This window comes from Anopheles darlingi, chromosome 2 (assembly GCF_943734745.1).
Source record: "Anopheles darlingi chromosome 2, idAnoDarlMG_H_01, whole genome shotgun sequence".
Taxonomy (NCBI): domain Eukaryota; kingdom Metazoa; phylum Arthropoda; class Insecta; order Diptera; family Culicidae; genus Anopheles; species Anopheles darlingi.
In genome coordinates, this window is record NC_064874.1 from 18,502,092 (window position 1) to 18,519,258 (window position 17,167).

The 17,167-nt window shown below is 51.7% G+C and overlaps 2 protein-coding genes across 6 annotated transcripts in view; one reads left to right on the top strand and one right to left on the bottom strand.

Annotated features, from left to right (window-relative positions):
- The window catches only part of LOC125948887 (flotillin-2), a 135,017-nt gene that overhangs the window by 58,480 nt on the left and 59,370 nt on the right, over nucleotides 1–17,167 (top strand). The window lies entirely within an intron of this gene.
- Nucleotides 626–1,281, bottom strand: LOC125948949 (uncharacterized). The gene is made up of 2 exons (XM_049675512.1): nucleotides 903–1,281; nucleotides 626–789 (listed from the first exon to the last, which is right to left on the bottom strand). Exons 1-2 carry the CDS (start codon nucleotides 1,210–1,212, stop codon nucleotides 752–754), a joined length of 348 nt encoding a protein of 115 aa, XP_049531469.1. The 5' UTR covers nucleotides 1,213–1,281; the 3' UTR covers nucleotides 626–751.

Here is a 17,167-nt window from a genome sequence, read left to right on the forward strand (position 1 = left end):
TGTTAATGTCAATAAGGGACAGCATTACCCGTGAAAAACTCACTCAGCGACCGACAGAGAGGAAAAAAGGGACAGAGAGAGACAGAGAGAGAGGACCACGGGGCAATGTGCACGAATGCATGCCGCACACGACCGGCGGCGGCAGCATGGCTGGCATGCCACGCCGGGACTGATGATGATGATGATGGCAGGTTGGCGTGTGCGTTTGTCTGTTTACATTCCACAGGTTTTCCTGCACTTTTCTCGGGGCCAACGGGGCTGCGGGCAGACAGTATTTTCCCTGGCCTACACCGACGATGGACCACCGCCGCGAGACGATTAGCTAATGGTCACGTTTAATTAACGTCCCGGAATCGAAAGTAAAAGTGCGGGATTGGATGCTGGTAAGACGCTCCCCGGAGAGGACCGTTGCGGTTTTCTCTCTTCGCGACTGCGTAGTCCACCGGCTGACCACCTCCTCTGAGGCTAACAGAAACAGAAAGATTCAAACCGCTTGAGGCTTTGCGGTTTCAGTGCACACAAAGAACGATCCAGCAGCAATCCATCATTGATGCAAAAAAGGCAAAAACCAGAAGCTTCATCTTCATTTTTTGTTTTTTGTTTTTTTTTGGTAATTCATGCCTACAGTATTTGATCTTTTATTGGATGCTTTCCAGCATTCAAACTCTAGCCAGTTGGTGATGGTGGTTTGGCTTCGATGATGCATACAGCTTTCAACGTGGAGCTTTCGTTAGTGTCGTTAGATGTGGGTTTAGCCTCGTGCGCGCAGATTAAGCAGCGCTTGAACCTCTGTTAGGGGGAAAAAAGATAGATGGAAACGGCAACCGTTAGCGTGGTGTCGCAAAATATTTGCAAATGTTTGCAAGAGATTCTATATCGAATGAAGAAAAACTTTGGCTTACGGGCAAGTTTGGAAGTATCGACCGGTGGAGCGAACGGAAGCGCTGGTTTCAGTCCTCTCTTCAGCTGGTTGCAGTAGTCGTTGATGGCCTGCGACGGTTTGGACAGATCGACTGCGTACGTCTGCCCCGTGACCGGGTTGCGCACGTTGGCCGAAGCTTTACGGCCGGCGACCGCGCCAATGACGATTGGCAGCTTGCAGATGCACTCATCCAACGAGCTACACTTAATGTCCGTGGTATACTGTCCCTGGACGGTGGCCATAGCGATGCACGCCGCCAGCACCAGTGCGGTCACGATGAACTTAGTCATATTGCCGAGGTCTGAGGGGTCTGAGTCCCGTTTGGAAGTAGTTCAGAGTACGAGGCACGAAGCGCTAGGCTCACCTATGTGTTCTGAAGACGAGTTGGCTAGAACGAGGCCCTCGCATGTCTGTTTTATATCATTCCGAAACGCTTCTCTCGGTGCGGACGATGGGCCCCGGTGATGAAAGGTTTCAATTCCGGGATTCCGGCCACCTTAAGTCCATACAAACGGTTCCATTTGTGATTACTAAATGCCTTCTGAGGCTCGCATTGTACAGTGAACCGGGCGGATACGGGGGAATATCCACGGCAAGTCATCTTGGAGAAGACTGGGGTGTCAATGCCATCGTACATTCGGACAGACATCAGACAACATTTGCGATGCTTCACAAACCATCAACCTGTAGCAGGTTGTTTTGCGAAAAAAAAGTATGTTTTTCCCCATTCACGTACCTCACTCTGAAGCTCGACAGAACGCACGATGACGCAGTTGTTGGGACTGGGAATGAATGGAATCTCTTTGAAGGTTCTATCGCCAACGCATATGCAGCAAATTGTACCGACGTCAAAAGGTTCGGTTTTCAACTACGTTTCGAAACCAACAATCGTTGCTGGTGTTACTGTTACTGTCGATTGTACCTCAGGGCAGGGGTTAGATCGACCATAACTCTACGCATGCGCATGCTCTCCTATAAAATGCAGCCCGGGACCCACCAGATAGCCATTCAGTTTCCGGACCACTCCCGTTGAGACCTCCCGATCTCGGAACTACTCCGAAGCCGCCGATCCCGAACCGCCGTAACAACGACTCAAGATGAACAAGGTATTCTGCTTTGCGTTCCTGCTGGTCGCCTGTCTGGCCTCGTTTGCCGCAGCCCAGGCCCAGGTATACACACGCGAAATCCGGTGCAGCAGTCCAGACTTCGACAGCTGTCTATGCATTGACATGCCGAAGGCGATCGCCGCTGCCAAGGGTGGAAAGGCTACCGCGACGCTCTTTAACCCGGCAACCCAGAAGAATGTAGTGGTCGACCTGTCCCGTCCCCTGAGCGGCGATCTGCGTGAATACTGCGCAAAAGTGGCGGCCAAGGCGAAGGCCGCTGCAGCAGCCAAGGTAGCGCCCAAGACTGCACCGAAGGGCAATTATGCGAGAGTACCACTCGCATATTAATGTCGCAAAAGGATGCAGCATGGAGGAAGTACGACGGTGCAGATCACTCGCAGGCGTAGACGGGGCGCGTCCTTGTCCTTTCGAATATTGTTCCTAGAGAGCGTTTGCTTCTTCTACGTTGGCCCAGGGCGCCAGCACGTGGACTAGTTAAGATGGAGTGTGATTGCTTGATTTCAATAAACACGAAATATTCGGCATGGATTCTTTAAAACCGAGTTTCTATTTCGCTTGCTCGTTTTTTTTTTCTTGTTCAAAGCGAAACAATAGTTCCACATATTGAAGAAGTGGTAGATAGCTTCAACTCACCAAGGCTCTTTTGTCTAAAAGAAAATTCAAATGCAATGAAAAGCAAAACAAAGAAAATCCAAAAGATAAACCACAACCAAAGCCTGATAATGAATATTGCACAACCCAAAAGTAACAAACACACACACACGCACACACACGCGAAACAACAACAAAACGTCAACAAAAAAAACTGGCGCCAACAAAGCAAAATCAGGCAACGAGCAGTCGGAACTCACTCGGAAGCAATCCGGTGGTGCGCATTGGTTGTGTGAAGGCTTAGCAGCAGCAGTAGCAGCAGCAACAGCAACAGTAGCAGCAGCAGCAGCAGCAACAGTAGCAGAAGGAATCGGGAATGCTAGCAAGGGCAGCCCGGCCTGATAGCGAACCTTGGTTTTGGTGCGTCGACGTGGAACGGCGGCCGCTGCGGCCCGGCGCAGATACGTCAGCGGGCCACTGATCAGTTGATGCGCGGTTGGTGGTGGCGGTGGCGGTGATAGCGGCACCGTGCTATCGATCGTACCATCGAGTACACCACCGAAAGGACACCCGCAGCCGTCCTCGGTGCCCCGTGATACGATTCGGCCCGTGATGATGTTGGTGGTTTCCTCGCTCGGTGGGCCGGGTCGATCCCGGTCCGGGTGCGGCTGGGGAGCGATTGTGACGGTTTTACGTGAACGACCCCGGCGGGGAGTAGTAGCAGCAGCACCACCACCACTACCACCACTCGCTTGATGCCGTCCGTCAGTTGGGCAGCTTCCAGTGTCCGGAAGATTGACGCGCGTGCTGCAGTAAACCTGAAGAAATCGATCCATCACTATCACGCTGAAGTCAACGAAGGAAAGGTCATGGGAATGACCGACGACGACCTTGTGACGACGAACAGCTTATCGGACACTCCGACAACATGATAGAACAACACCGTATCTGAGCATGAGATCATGCAGCTGTGATCATAATAGGATGTCGATCCCGGTTGGCGGGGATGATTCAATCGTTTGTTTGTCTTGGGTTTGACACCTCGCTGGCAGCTGCTTCATACGCGGCTCTCCAACACAGTCTCTCCGCACAGTTTGTCATTCTGTTTGGCATTTCTGCGACGCGCTCGATCCTCGTCGTCGAACGTCGTCGGAGCGGATGGTGCACAAAGCAAAGAACGTGTGAAACGAATGAAATGGCCGAAAATGGAAGCAACAAAAAAAAATGGCGCCAACTCGCCAACAACTTTCACATTCCACCAATGCCCGGGGTGCGTACGCGTCGCGCGATCGATGGTGATCGCGGTCTCGACGGTCGCCGGTGCCGACACCAATCGATCGATCGATCGACTGTTCGATCAAGCGATCCCCAGATCCTCGACTGGTTGCGTCTGGGCTAATCGGTGGTCGATGAAAATTAATGACCGGAGCACCATTTTCTTATCGCCATTGATCGCCATCGCCTTGCGGTGAATCACTTCCGGCGCTCATAAAGTAAACGCCTCCAAAACGGAAAGTGCCACCGCGCCGCGGTAAAGTGCCCTGGCCACGGCCAGTAATCGGTGCAAATGGTGCCTTGGTCGAGCCATTTGTAGCCCCCCACCCCCAAAGTTTTCCTCGTGAAAATGGTTTCGTTTTCCATTTTCGTGGAAGAGGCAGCCGTTTTTTGGGGCGTGCACTGGATTCCGTAGGAACCACCGTCTCTAGGGGAGCCTAGAAAGGAATTTTCACTTTCATTTCAGCGCTTTTCACTTTCCTCTCTCGCTGCTGCACTCCTCTCGCTCTCTGGCTCTCTCGGATAAGCTCTCGCTTCGTCGTATGCGCGACCCGATGGGTTCGATGTTTAGACGACGAAAAGCAAATAATGGAGGACGAACCGCAGCATATCGGGCTCAGTAAAATTGGAGCCCGCGTACCTCGAGCTGTGTGAGTGTGTTTGTTTGTTTTTCTTTCCAAATGTTTCCCAATTCACTCAATCGGCACCCTCGCGAGCAATGGAGATACAAAGAAGAAAGCTCGCAGGTAAACAGCTTCTCGGCGGTCAAGTAGCATACCTCCCCACTGGGGGCCGCAGCGTGTGCACTGGAAGCTGGATGCATTTTCTTCCATTTTCCTTTACCGCGGTGACCGCTCAGGCGTTGCTAATGTGGGGCATGGAAATTGACCGAAAAAAGGCGGCACTAAATGGCTCAATCCCCCCTTAATAGTGATTAATGATGCATGTCAAGGCGTTGAGTGGACAACTCCCGATCGACCGATTGCCACTTGCCGGTCGGTTATTTGATCGCTTGGGAATGCGTATATGTGTGTCAGGTTGCCAAACGGTTCGCGGTTCCAGTTCCCAGTGCAATGGATAATGGACTGTGAACGTCACTCCCGCGATCGCGTGTGCCCGATTTGTGATGTACTGCTTTGGTGCGCAGAGGACATTGTGGACCGCTTGCATCATCGGTTGATGAGCCGCGGCATTTGGGAGTCTGAAATCCAGCTGAATTCCACTCGGAAAGGTCACCACACGATCGGGCTGTCACGTAACTCACCCGGTATGTTCCTTGCAAACCGGAGAATGCAATGAAAAGGAGAACCTTCGATGGCTACGGAGACCGTGAACAGCGGGGATTGTACAATCGTATCTTGGTTAATTTTGTTTTTAGCCACGGCCATTCAACGGCCACGATCTCACCGGTGTGCAGTTGCATTGGCCATTCGGGGCTTGGTGTGTGGGTTGGTGGGTTGAGATTATTTTGCGCGATCACTGGCTGAGGCTGATGACAATCTTACGAAATGAGGTCGGTTCGGCCTCGAATCTTATTACCTCATTAGTGCATGCATTCGCGATGCCAGCTTTAGTTCAACATTCAAGGAATTCTATCCTAATTCATGTTTCTCAATGTTTCTGACGTTATCTTGGTCTATAACAATGCTAATAGTATTTTTTCCCTGTCTTCCTCAGGTACGTGTGCTGCTAAACTCTACATTGATATAATATGGCAGAACTTCTGCATGAATCGGCAACAGGACTAGATGGCAAACGTCCTTAGATGCACATCAGATACGATCGTACTACAAAGGACTAACTGGTGAAGATTCTCGTGGCAAGATCTACTACAAACTATGAAGGAGCATGACCACAGACACAACTTAAGCTGTTTATCGTAATCCCCAGAGTGTTCCACCTACTAGATACCTTCCTGACATCCGTTCGAGTCGTGTCAATCTAACGCGTTTATAAATTCAGAATTGGCCGAAAGGGAGGAGGTACTTCAAATCACGTCCTCTCGCCAACGCCACCGAAAGGAATGCGTGAACGCGTGGTGTGTGGGATTGTGGCCTACAGCAAGGTGAAGGTAAAGGTAAAGTGCTGTTGCCTGCTGCACACCCAATGACAGATCATCGTTGCCGGTGCCTATAGGAGGTGCCGGGGGGTTTGGAAACTTTCTTCGATCTGCCTCGACGACGATGATGACGACGAGGACGGGACGGGATATACGGAGATATTTACTTATGCTGTGACCCAAATGTCTAGCAATGCGGGTGCCAGGGGGATGATGGCTGTTGGAGTTTCACCGCAACACACGCACAACCGTTAGTGCCGCTCCACTCGCGGTGCGGTAGAACCGTGATTCTTTCACTCCCACTTTCGTTTGACACACACACACACGTACGCACGCCTGCGCTTCGACGCGTGATACGTGGGTTTTGGCTTTTGCGTGATTTTCGATTTCCAACGACACGCTCGACCCTGTTGTTGATTGAACAACTGTTTGGAATCATTTCCGTCTTCTTGTGTTCTCTCTGTTGACACACGAAACGAAACGTGTATCTGCCGATCTTCGAACATCTGGGTGTCCCGCTAGCCCGCTTGACAAGTGATGCACTAGCTAGCGGTTGGTGTGCGTTGGACACAGACCGAACGGTGGACCCCGTTTGGATTAAGCTGGACACAACGCAACGCAACGCCGCAACGCAACGCATGCGCCACACTATCAGTGGCGTGTAATAAATTCCAAATTTCTCTTTTTTGCTCTCGACAAGCATCCATTCCCCCCTCCCCTCCCCTAGCACACGGTATAGTGTGTGGTGTGGCCACTAATCAGGGGACCGTGCCACACACACCGAATCACTCCTCTGCCCGCGGGACGGAGGGTTAGTGTTTATTTTCTAAGACCTTTTTTTTTCTTGTTTTTCCGCCTTTCGCTGATGTCCGCGGTCCGCGACGGGAGAGAGAGAGAGAGAGAGAGAGAGAGAGAGAGAGAGAGAGAGAGAGAGAGAGAGACGAGCACCGTAATAGAGCACCGGACTCGGATCGTCGGATCGTTTATTTTGTAATTTTCTTTGCTGCGCAGAAAGAAAGGCGAGGGTGGATAGTCGGCCCCGTCGGATAGTAGTACCCCGGGCTGGTCCATCCATTATCTTTTAATGTGTTGGCTTTATTATTTCGTGTCAAAATACGCCGTCCACCGATGAGCGCCTAGCGTTAGCCCCGCGGCCATCTCTACGCGTACGCGAGAAAGTGCGATCGAGAAATGCGAAGACGATTGCTGCTGCTACTGCTACTACTCTTGAGGCAGATCGAAGGCAACTGCCTCCTGTGCAGCGTCGTCAATTCTTCGTCGTGGTCGTCATCATCATCATCATCATCATCATCGTCGTTGTAACGATTGATGACGGAACGATGGATGAATTATTCAGAGCTACGCGTCGTTACGGGGCGAAAGTGGAGTGTGCGTAAGTGTGTACGGTGGTATCAGTCCCCCCCCCCCCCCCTCCCCAAGGCATTACGATGAACTATGGCTCTCGTGGTACCTCACCTTATACCCTGCCCTGCCCACGAGCTATCGAGCAAACATGTCAAAGGATTGCATTTTAAGTGAGCGAAACGATTTCCTTGTTTTTCCGACAGCGCGCTTGACTCACTAATAATAGTGGTTTGTGATGCTCAAAACCGTTGCGTAAGCTGCACGATGAAGCCGACGGATTGGCAGGAGCCGGCTGGTAGATAATGCATTTTCCATGCCCTGCAGGGGTCACTTTTGGGGTCCACACGATCACTCGCTCGCTCGCTCGCTCGCGATCCTTTCGATCCATGCAAGTCGAAGCGAAAGGTTAATGCAACGCGGCCGCTCGAAGCATGTCGTTACTCAACGTTGCGCTGTGGTATTAACATTCGGGAAATTTCTTTTGTGTAAATCCTTACTCGGACGTTACTCAATGCCTTGCTCGCGATGGTTTAAGCGAAGTAAAAAGAGGATTTCATTATTTTCAAACGCGTCTAACGGACGGATTGGAGTGAGCACTGTGGAGTGCCCTCCGGCCAAAGACATTTCCGTATCGTCGCAGCACGTGCCCCGGTGTGGTTGGCGTTGTCGCGAAGCGAAAGTGAAAAGCGATAAAGTATGTTTTTCCTGCACCACCACCAGCAGCAGCGCGGGAACTGCATTGCCGCCATGATGCTGCTGCTGCTGCTGCTGCATCGTGGTCGTCGTCTCGAATTTCCCTTCGCTAGCCACACGGGCACCACCTGAGAGCCGTTTTTGGTAGATCTCGATCTTGCTCGAGGCACTAAACATGGGCCGGGGGAATGTCATTCTTTTTCAACTTCTCACCGTTCGGCCGGACGTTGGCCCACTTCATGCCATGGACTGCACTCTGGCACATGGTGCCGGGGATTTCACGACGGCCACCAGAAGCTGCCAGGTGGTCGTGCGGTGTAGCCCGCGGCATGCATGCATATCCGGCCTTAATGGCCAAAGATATTGTTGTGAATTCCTTTTCCACTTCCTAGTGCATCCTCTCTAGTGGCTTTTAACGAGCTCGTTCGCTCGGTATGGCTGCACATCGGTAGCTCGCCGGTTGGTAAGGGCCTTAGCGATCGTATGTGTTGATCGTGGTGCTTGGCCTGTCTGTAATGGCCGGACCGCACTACGGATCGCTAGCAAGCCCGATGAGCTTAGCTAGAGCAGTTGGATTATTTGCGTTTGGGCTTCAGTCTGAGATCATTAATCCACTCTGGAGTGTAGCGCATACATAGCCACAATCTGTGTGGCAGCTTATCTTCGCGCGAAGTTAGAGCTTCGTTTACGCGAAAAAACGCGGAAGAGCGGTCGATGGCCCCGTTTCGATGGCTGGTACGACCTTTTGCGCATGTCGATGCGCATGAGGAGTACTTACTCCATACTCTTTTCTCTTCGCTTTAGTCTTAGCACAAGTTGTCTTGTCAGACGAAAGGCAGAGAAAGCGAAAGCAAAATAGGAAACCAGACGAAAGGATTCTGTCCCCGGACTGTACCCGGTTCTGTGTGTGTGTGTGTGTACCGGTGTCGTTAACGAAAGTCGTTTCGCAGTCACTTTTCTTGCGCGACAACATTCGCTTGTTGTAACAACCCCGGTTTCCGTTTTCCCGATGGCATTTTCATTCACGCTCTCGGCAGAATCTGCCAGCCACTTCTCTCCGGTCGATCAACGTAGAAGAAGAAAACGAAGGAAGTGGTTTTCCTCCAACCACCCGTCCCCTAGAGTGATGTTTACACTGGCGCAGCGCACGGCGTTTTGGAAGGTTTTGAACAGAGGAAAGATAGTGATGTCTGTTGTTTATGCGCGCAAAAGTCGTTGAAACACAATTACCAGCCGCGTCGTAGGCACGCCAAGCGCGCTTAACGCGAGTCAGCGAACCATAGAGCGCCTTCTCTTCCTCTCCGGTACTTCCGGTTCTGCATTCGTTCGTACATTCGCTGCTCGTCGATAACTGCGTAAGGTCGAGCAACGTCGCAGCCCGAACACGTTACGCGGTACAGAGAAGCATAAAAGCGCAGTGCACTCGTCGTCACCCCTCTTGCCCAAGGCGAAGCGGATACTTACTTGTTGTTCAAAGCATTAATCCCATACAACGAAGACTCATCATCGGCTGTCGGCGTGTCGCATTAGATGGTGCTGGGCGGGAGGATGGAGATGGACAAGCGCAGCGTCTGCGATCTGCCGGAGCGATACTGCTACGGTGGCCCACTAGTTGTGTGTACCACGTGTGACTGGAAACCGAGGCGGGGGTACTCGCTGCAGCACTACTGGGGACACAAGGTTTCTCCTAGACACTCGGTGTCGTTTCGAGATGCCGATATCGACTGTGTCGCAGTTATCTCTTCGATCGCCTCGATCGCAAAATGTAAGAGAAATTAATGTTTTTGCGGCGGCACTACAAGGACAAGGACACACACACACACTAACACACGAATTGAGCACTTCGAATGCAGTTGCTGCGGCGCGCGATGTTATCTGTTGGTTTGCTCTGAAGCACACTCGAGCCACGAACACTGCACACCACAATTGCACACTTGCTTTTGCTGCTGCTGCTGCTATAGCTCCACTTCCACCGTAACAATGGCGCACATTACACCCAAAACAGCTAGCCTAATAATGGCCAATATCGAGCCCGATCGCCGATCTTCCTAATCTCTAATCGCCGAAAATGGTTTCTCTTTGCTATCGCTCGCTGGCTGCACTGCAACGCAACCTCGCGTACCTCGTGGCGATGTCTCTTTCCGTGATTGCACTTTTAACGTCGAGGTAGCGCGGTGGGGGGGGGGGGGAGAAGTATGTGGGCGATGACTGTGGAAAAGCGAAGCGAGGGGCGACCACCCGACCAATAACGCGGAAGCTTTCCTTTTTGACCTGACCTGCCTGCTGGATTGGACTGGATGCCGACGACCACTGTTGCCACCGGCACCGTGTTCCGCTTTTAATTGTGCGCCGAGGGTGGCGTTTTTACGTGGTCGAGGAAAAGTGGAAAAAATTATCACTTTTCCTTGGGAAATTTGAGGCCAAATCGATTGGTGGCGGCAGCAGCACCTTATCGACTTCGTGGTTCGCTTGGAGATGCGATCGATCGAATAATTAGGCACCGAGCACCAGATTATAATACTCAGATTTTTTTTTTGAAAACTATCCGGAAAATTGGGACGACCGTGTAATAATAAACACACAACAGGACAGAACAGTCGGATCACTCAATTACACAGACACACACATACAAAATCGTGAACACACGCTCTTTCTGGAAAACTGTTGGAAATCCGGAAAATTCCCTCCACGAAAAACACTGGCCCCGGATTATTACCGGGTTGTCAGTGGCCTGAGTGCTCGGTGGCCGGCTGGCTGGCTGGACGGTTAGTTTTCCTTTTTTGCTGCCCTCTAATTCATCGATCGTGGGCACTCGCACACTTACACACACATACACTTTAACACACACACACGGAGTGTAGAGGCAAACTCTCTTTTTCGTTCGCTTTGCCGCCTTTTAATTATACGATCATCACTTCCGTATTTCCGCTTCAGCTAGCTGGCGGGCTGGCTGGCTGGCTGACTGACCGGTCTCGTGAGATGGCGAAGGAGAAGGCCTCGTGCTCGCGCTCCCGTTGTCCCGATTTGACCGGAGAGTTTTTGTTCGTTTTTTTTCTTCTCCTATTTGCTTAACCTTTGCTGCTCCAATAGCTTCTGCTCCTGCTGGTTTGCTGCGAGAACCAAACGTCACACACAGATACACTACCTACTGACACTGTTACTACACAAGGCGCGCCGATTGTTGTGATGTTTAGCAAATTTATCACCGTACCGTACGATCGTTGCCCGTTACTCGTTACTCGGAAAACCGAAGAATCGTTTCTCCGCCAAGATCGATTTGCATTCGGGAAAGGGGAATGCCAATGTCGTCAGGACAAATGTTGCTGATGGTGCCGATCACTCGCACACGCACGTCTGCTGGACCCCCGAAAAAAAAAAACGGTGCTGATGCTGTCTGTTACTCCGCTTGGTTCCCGTTAGATCGCGCTCGCTACGTTGCTGTTACTCTTCCGTACCGGTTCGCTGCTGAAACGTCTCTGAGCCGATGGTTGCGGCGGCCACGAAGATTTGCTTGCCCAGACACACCGAGCGCCGTCGCCGTTGCTGCTGCTGCTTTCCCCTTCTACTTCGGTAGGGCATTGATGGGGGCACAGCTTGGAGGGACGGGCAAAAGGGGGGCGCTTGAAACGAAGTGGTTGGCTAAAAAATAAAACGAGCCCCCCGCAACCCATACATACAGACCGTGATCGTGATCGTATACGGAATCTCTGGTCCGGTTCGTCACGTATCCTCCTGTACAAGTCTTTCTCGGCACGGCACTATGGGAAGCCGACAGTTATTAAACGGTTTAGGGAGATTTTTCAGCAAAATTATACCATTTCTTCGTGTTAGCGATCTTTCATCTGAAGGATTATGAACATGTTTTATGTGAGTTCAGCATAGAACTCATAAAAATCGTTTAGAAAATCGCAATTAACGTGTAAAACAATTAATATCGCTTAAAATTTCCATTGGTGACAAGCGATTTGGCTTACTTTTCTTTGTCACAAGTTGCCAAATACCCGTTCCTGGTGTAGTTTATCCACCTTCAAGCGTCCTGCTACACCACAGTGACTCTCCCCGAAGGCGAAAGCTATTGTATTCCGCGACGCTTCGCGACTACTTCGGGCAAACTGCGCTTCGTACCACCGCGTAAGTCTGTCGCGAATTCGCATTTCTTCTCGCCTCGGGCCCAGTCTCGGCTCCCTCTCGCGTGATAATTCCAATAAAAATTCCTTCTGAATACCTCACCCCTCCTTTTCCCACTTCTCCTCGAAGAACGATTATGCGTCGGGTTTTTGACGCTCCGACGCAGCGCTCAGACGGCGACAGCTCATGGGACTCACTGTCACTGGCGTGGTGTGGGGGAGAGGGGCTACAAAACGACACCATTTCCTTATCCTTTTCTGCTTCTCGTTTTTAATTCGTTCGCTCGTCACCTTGGCGTATATGAGCTGGGAGGAAGGATGGAAGGCATGAAGAGCGTAGAACGAATACCACAGCACCGCCGGATTGCCCTTTTGCGCAAAAAGTAGGTCACAGGATGAAAGCAACAGCATCAGCGGGGCCACACCACCAAGGCAAGGAAACCAGTTCATCACACGTTGAGGTGATGCGGCGAAGGGTACGAGAGGGGTGCGCGCACATTTCGGTAAAGCTGCTGATGATGACCCCGATTTTGTTTATTTCTTTCGAAAACCACCTTGCGCTCGGCCCACAATCCGCAACAACTTGTTTCAACCAAGGTTTCCTTTTGGGGGGGAGGGGGAGGGTGCAATAAGTAGTCCCCCCGGGTATGTGTGGCCCAAGACATGTACATACATCGTCCGGGCCCAGTGGATTGGACCTGTTGAAGTTTGTTGTGTTCTGTTTTTGTAGCGCAACTTGTTGCGCTCTTGTGTGCCTTGTAGCAAGTATTTTTTGATGCATTTAGATTTCGGAAAGCAGCTCAGTTCCATCATAATCATCATCATCATCATCATCATCATCATCAGCTTCAGACAAGCTTATAATGCTGCAGGCGCAAAGAACCTCCTCGGAAAAACCTCAACGAGCCGGGTTGGCCCCGAGGTGCATCAGGGTCACTTTCGGATGCTTTCACTCTGATCGCCCCCTTTCAGAGCTTCGTCCCCCGGGTTGCTACCGATATGCGTCGAGAAAGCATTGGCAGGATCGATCAATCGATCAATCGATCCGTCCGCAATCGATCGGTTTGCATAATGGCCGGGCCGGGGTTTATGATGAACCGCCAATCCATCCAATTCCACTCTTGTTAGTGTGCCTAAACTTTGACGTTTTTAGGACCCCCCCTTCCCTCTTCTCCCCTTCCCTCCTTCCCCCCTTTCTTCATTCCGTCCGGTCCGAAGCGAACGAAGACAATTTAATGTTTTATGGATCTTTCATAATCAACGTTCGGTCGGTTCGGTTCGGTCGACGTGGAACGTGCCCAGTGATGCATCGCACGATTGGGAAGACGCGTCCCTGCGCGTCCACCACCAACCTCCCAAGTGGCCCAATGCCAGCATTGCCACACACACACATGGTGGAGCGACGATTTATGGCACTCGCCGCACAACCGACGCGCCTGACCTGGACGCGCAACTTTCTTTACGTTATGTCCTCACTCCCCTCAACTCCAATGCTGGTCTAGCCCTAGCTGAAGCTCTCTTTCTATCACGGCCAAACGCAGCTTCGGACCTCACCATCCGCCGCCAAATACGACGCAATTGCTGTGAAGGCGTCGTTCGCGTTAATGGTGGCCAATTCATCTCTTTCCGATTTGGATGACGAATCGCGCACCGGTTGAGGCCCAAACGTGATAACTGACTCCGCGGACGCGAACCTGCATGAGGACGAAGAGAGAAAGAAAGAGAGAGGAAGAGCGCACGCGAGAGAGTTGTGGACAACGAGGGAACGACGAAAATCGTGCCACTGCTCGTGAGCTCTGGCGAGTGCTCCAGCGTTTGGTCAACGTCAAAGGCGAAGAGAGAAGGCGTAGACGGGGAAGGGTGGTGTCTTACTTTCACTTGCGTTCGGATCCGTTTTTGGGATAGTGAGCGATAGTGGAGCATTGGCGACGACACCGGTTCCACTCCGGGGGGTGGGAGAGCTCCTCCACTTCCCCTCCACTGTTGGCTATAACATCCGGTGATTCAATAGCCTGCACTGGCGGCTGGGCCTGGTCTGGATGTTGACCAGAGACCGATCAAATCGGAGGCAAATACACTCCGACACACCGGTCGGTTCCTTTACCGATGCGCGTTGGTCTGGTCGGTATGAAAGGAAGCAGAAGGGAGCATTGTGTGCTGTGGATGAGATCCTCATCTGCATCTCCTATTCGTGGACGTATGTAACCCCCCCCCCGGTACAGTGGTAGCAATAGAAGCGACCACAACAATGACCACAATTCACCATTCACTGACCGGCCGCTGTTGCCGCGGTCAGGAGTCACCGATGAAGATGTCGGTTTCGAGAGTACGAAAAAACTGAACAGTCATATTGTGGCAAGTAGCAATCATGTGGCTCGAGTGACAAGCTGGAGTCCGTGCCTCGGAAGTGGCTGGATGTTGGAGCGTTTACTTCGAGGGGGTCCGGGAGAGGCCGGATTGCCGAATTTCGTAACCGGGAGGAAGGTGTGGAATGTAGACACTCGTCGTGATTCATCGTGATTCGGAACCACGAGTACCACGGCAGCTTGACCAGTTGCCAGTTTGAATCCGATATCCGGTTTTTTGCAAATCCCTATGCAGTCTAGGCGATCGTGCCTTTCGCGTACTCATACTCTTTGCTTCCGATTGGATGCCTCGCGAGTACCGGTGAGCCAGCAGCAACAACAGCAACGGGAGTCTATTTACGGACCGGAACACGCGCTGCACACACGCTGGCCTATAGCGTGGTCGAGTGAGGTCCGACCAGGAAGTCGATCGGGAAGTGGACCCTGGTTTTAAGTTGATTGGGAACGAACGAAGGTTCGAGCAAATCCACGGCTATGGCGACGGCGGAGGCCAGCACAAGCCAGCGATTGATAGTGATGCCTGGGGCTCCGGTCCGGGGGGATTTGCGCTTTTGAGCGAGATCCGTGGAGGTGTTTCAATCAACAGTTGCGGCATGTATCGCCTTCTTGCGTGATTTGCCGGTATACGCGCATAGGCAATCGACCTTTCGGTCATTGCGGACCGTATAGTGGAAGGAGCATTGGAGGGAGTGTTTGCCAATCCCGAGGAAAGGTCTACAGCGGAGGGGAGTACATGGTCTACGTGCTCCGGTACACGTTATCGATTGCAACCGGCAACCAGCGGCTGGCATATACCAGTTGCACGCGATAAACAAGTTTTCTTTCTGTCTCTCTTTGTTTGGTTCGCTCTTCTTCGGGATTTCGAGGACGTTGAGTCTTTGTGTTGGTCAATTTCGATTCGATCCACGAAAAGCGACATTCTATTTGCACACTCGTGACGCATGGGGCCACGTCCCTCGTAGCTCCTGCTGTTAGAAAGCGAAAGCAGACCGGCTATTAATAACCGAACGACGACTTCTGGTCGTTTGAGGGAGAGGAACTCAATTCAGACCTTAATGTTGTGTCTCCAATTATTGTCTCCTCTAAGTTCCACCTCCTGTAGTTGGATTATTTGCTAAAATATAGGTTAGCTACCCCGGTCAGCCGGTCCTAAACGGTCAGATTACCCGACTGCTTAAACACCTGAACAAGCCACAAACGACCGGTCTGCGGGATGTGGTTAGTCTCCGGAACAACTTATCATCCTGTGTAGACCTACTGCTGCTGCTCCTGGTGCTAGTGCTTCTGCAAGGTGCAAGAAGTAGCACCCCTTCTTCGTTGGCACAGACCAACAGTCCGCTGTTTCCTCATTTACCATCAATTCACACATCGCACGCCTCGGAAGCGCAGCACCGACACCGGCGATCGTCCGCGTCCGCGTGCTATCACTATCGGAAGTTCCTCCCGAGCCCTCTCGCACCACGCATGGGCATGTGTCAGAAAGTGAAAATGCCTGCCCGGAAAGTGAAATGGTGGCCGCCAGCTCCTCGCTAGACAACGCGGTAGTTTACCGTCGACAACGACGTCTGCAATCGTCCATGACGAGCGGCGGGTGGCTGGTGCGTGCGTGTCCGGCCATACCTCCTTTCCTCGCGCCTGCCCCAATCCGCCGGAACCATCGATAGCACAGGCGATCGTCAAATCGCATGTGTGTGTGTGTGTGCAGATGGAGATGCGACTGGATGTGCGTGTCTCAGGCCCCTGTAGCTAGTAGTAGCCAGTGGTCCGAGGGCTTTTCACTTTCATTCGGCAAACGCACCACCAGCGTAAGTAGAAGAATGGTCGATGGTCCGCTGCTGCCGTGAGTTGATGGCCTCTGTTCCGTTCGTAAAGGTCCGGATTGACAGGCGAATGGATCACAGAGAGATGCATTTATGGGCCTGGTATCCGGTGGCCAAGGAGAGATTGGGATCTTTCATCTAAACCTGTTAGAGGCGAGCATGGACAAGATTGCAACATTGTTTTACAACCCTCAAAACACACAAACCAACATCGTACCAAGTCCGGAGGCGTATTTAGACGACTTGTACCTGGCGTATTTTGACAGTTCTATAAAGTCAAGTCATTCTATAGTTTCAAGCCGAGCTGGATAAGAGGAATTTATAATTGAAGGACTTGAATTAATCTAAAATTAATCAACTTGCTTGCATTCCCTTTTTGGCAGTTCTTAACAGATAGTTGTCTATCGGTGCCGAGCACCTTAATAACCCTATCCGAGCCAAAGTCAACTCGTCACCACGATGACAGACCAGACTATAAGCGACTGCACTGGTCTCTGGCCGATTGCAGCAACTTTCGCTGAAGCGTTTGCTGGTCGAGGATCCTGCGCCCGTGGTACGCAACACACGCCACGTCGTATCCGTAGTGCGAAGTCACACTTGTGCATTATTTATGATGGCCGCAGGCAAGCGCGACACTAGTGCACGCGCGCGCACAAGCGACCAACACATCGAGTTATCCATTTTTTGGCCATCAAAATCGGACAATGGCCTCCAGCCGCCACATCGGGTTTTACCGTTTTACAACCAAAAACCTTATGTGCGCCATTCCAGTGGTTTGTAATTGAAAACGTTAACATGCGGCCGGCTCTGCAACACACAATG

What these genes read in the sequence shown, in the direction of transcription:
- LOC125948949 (XM_049675512.1), bottom strand. Translation starts at nt 1,212, where the DNA reads ATGACTAAGTTCATCGTGACCGCACTGGTGCTGGCGGCGTGCATCGCT. An exon ending in CGATACTTCCAAACTTGCCC is followed by an intron (nt 790 to 902) that starts GTAAGCCAAAGT and finishes TCCCCCTAACAG; the next exon opens with AGGTTCAAGCGCTGCTTAAT.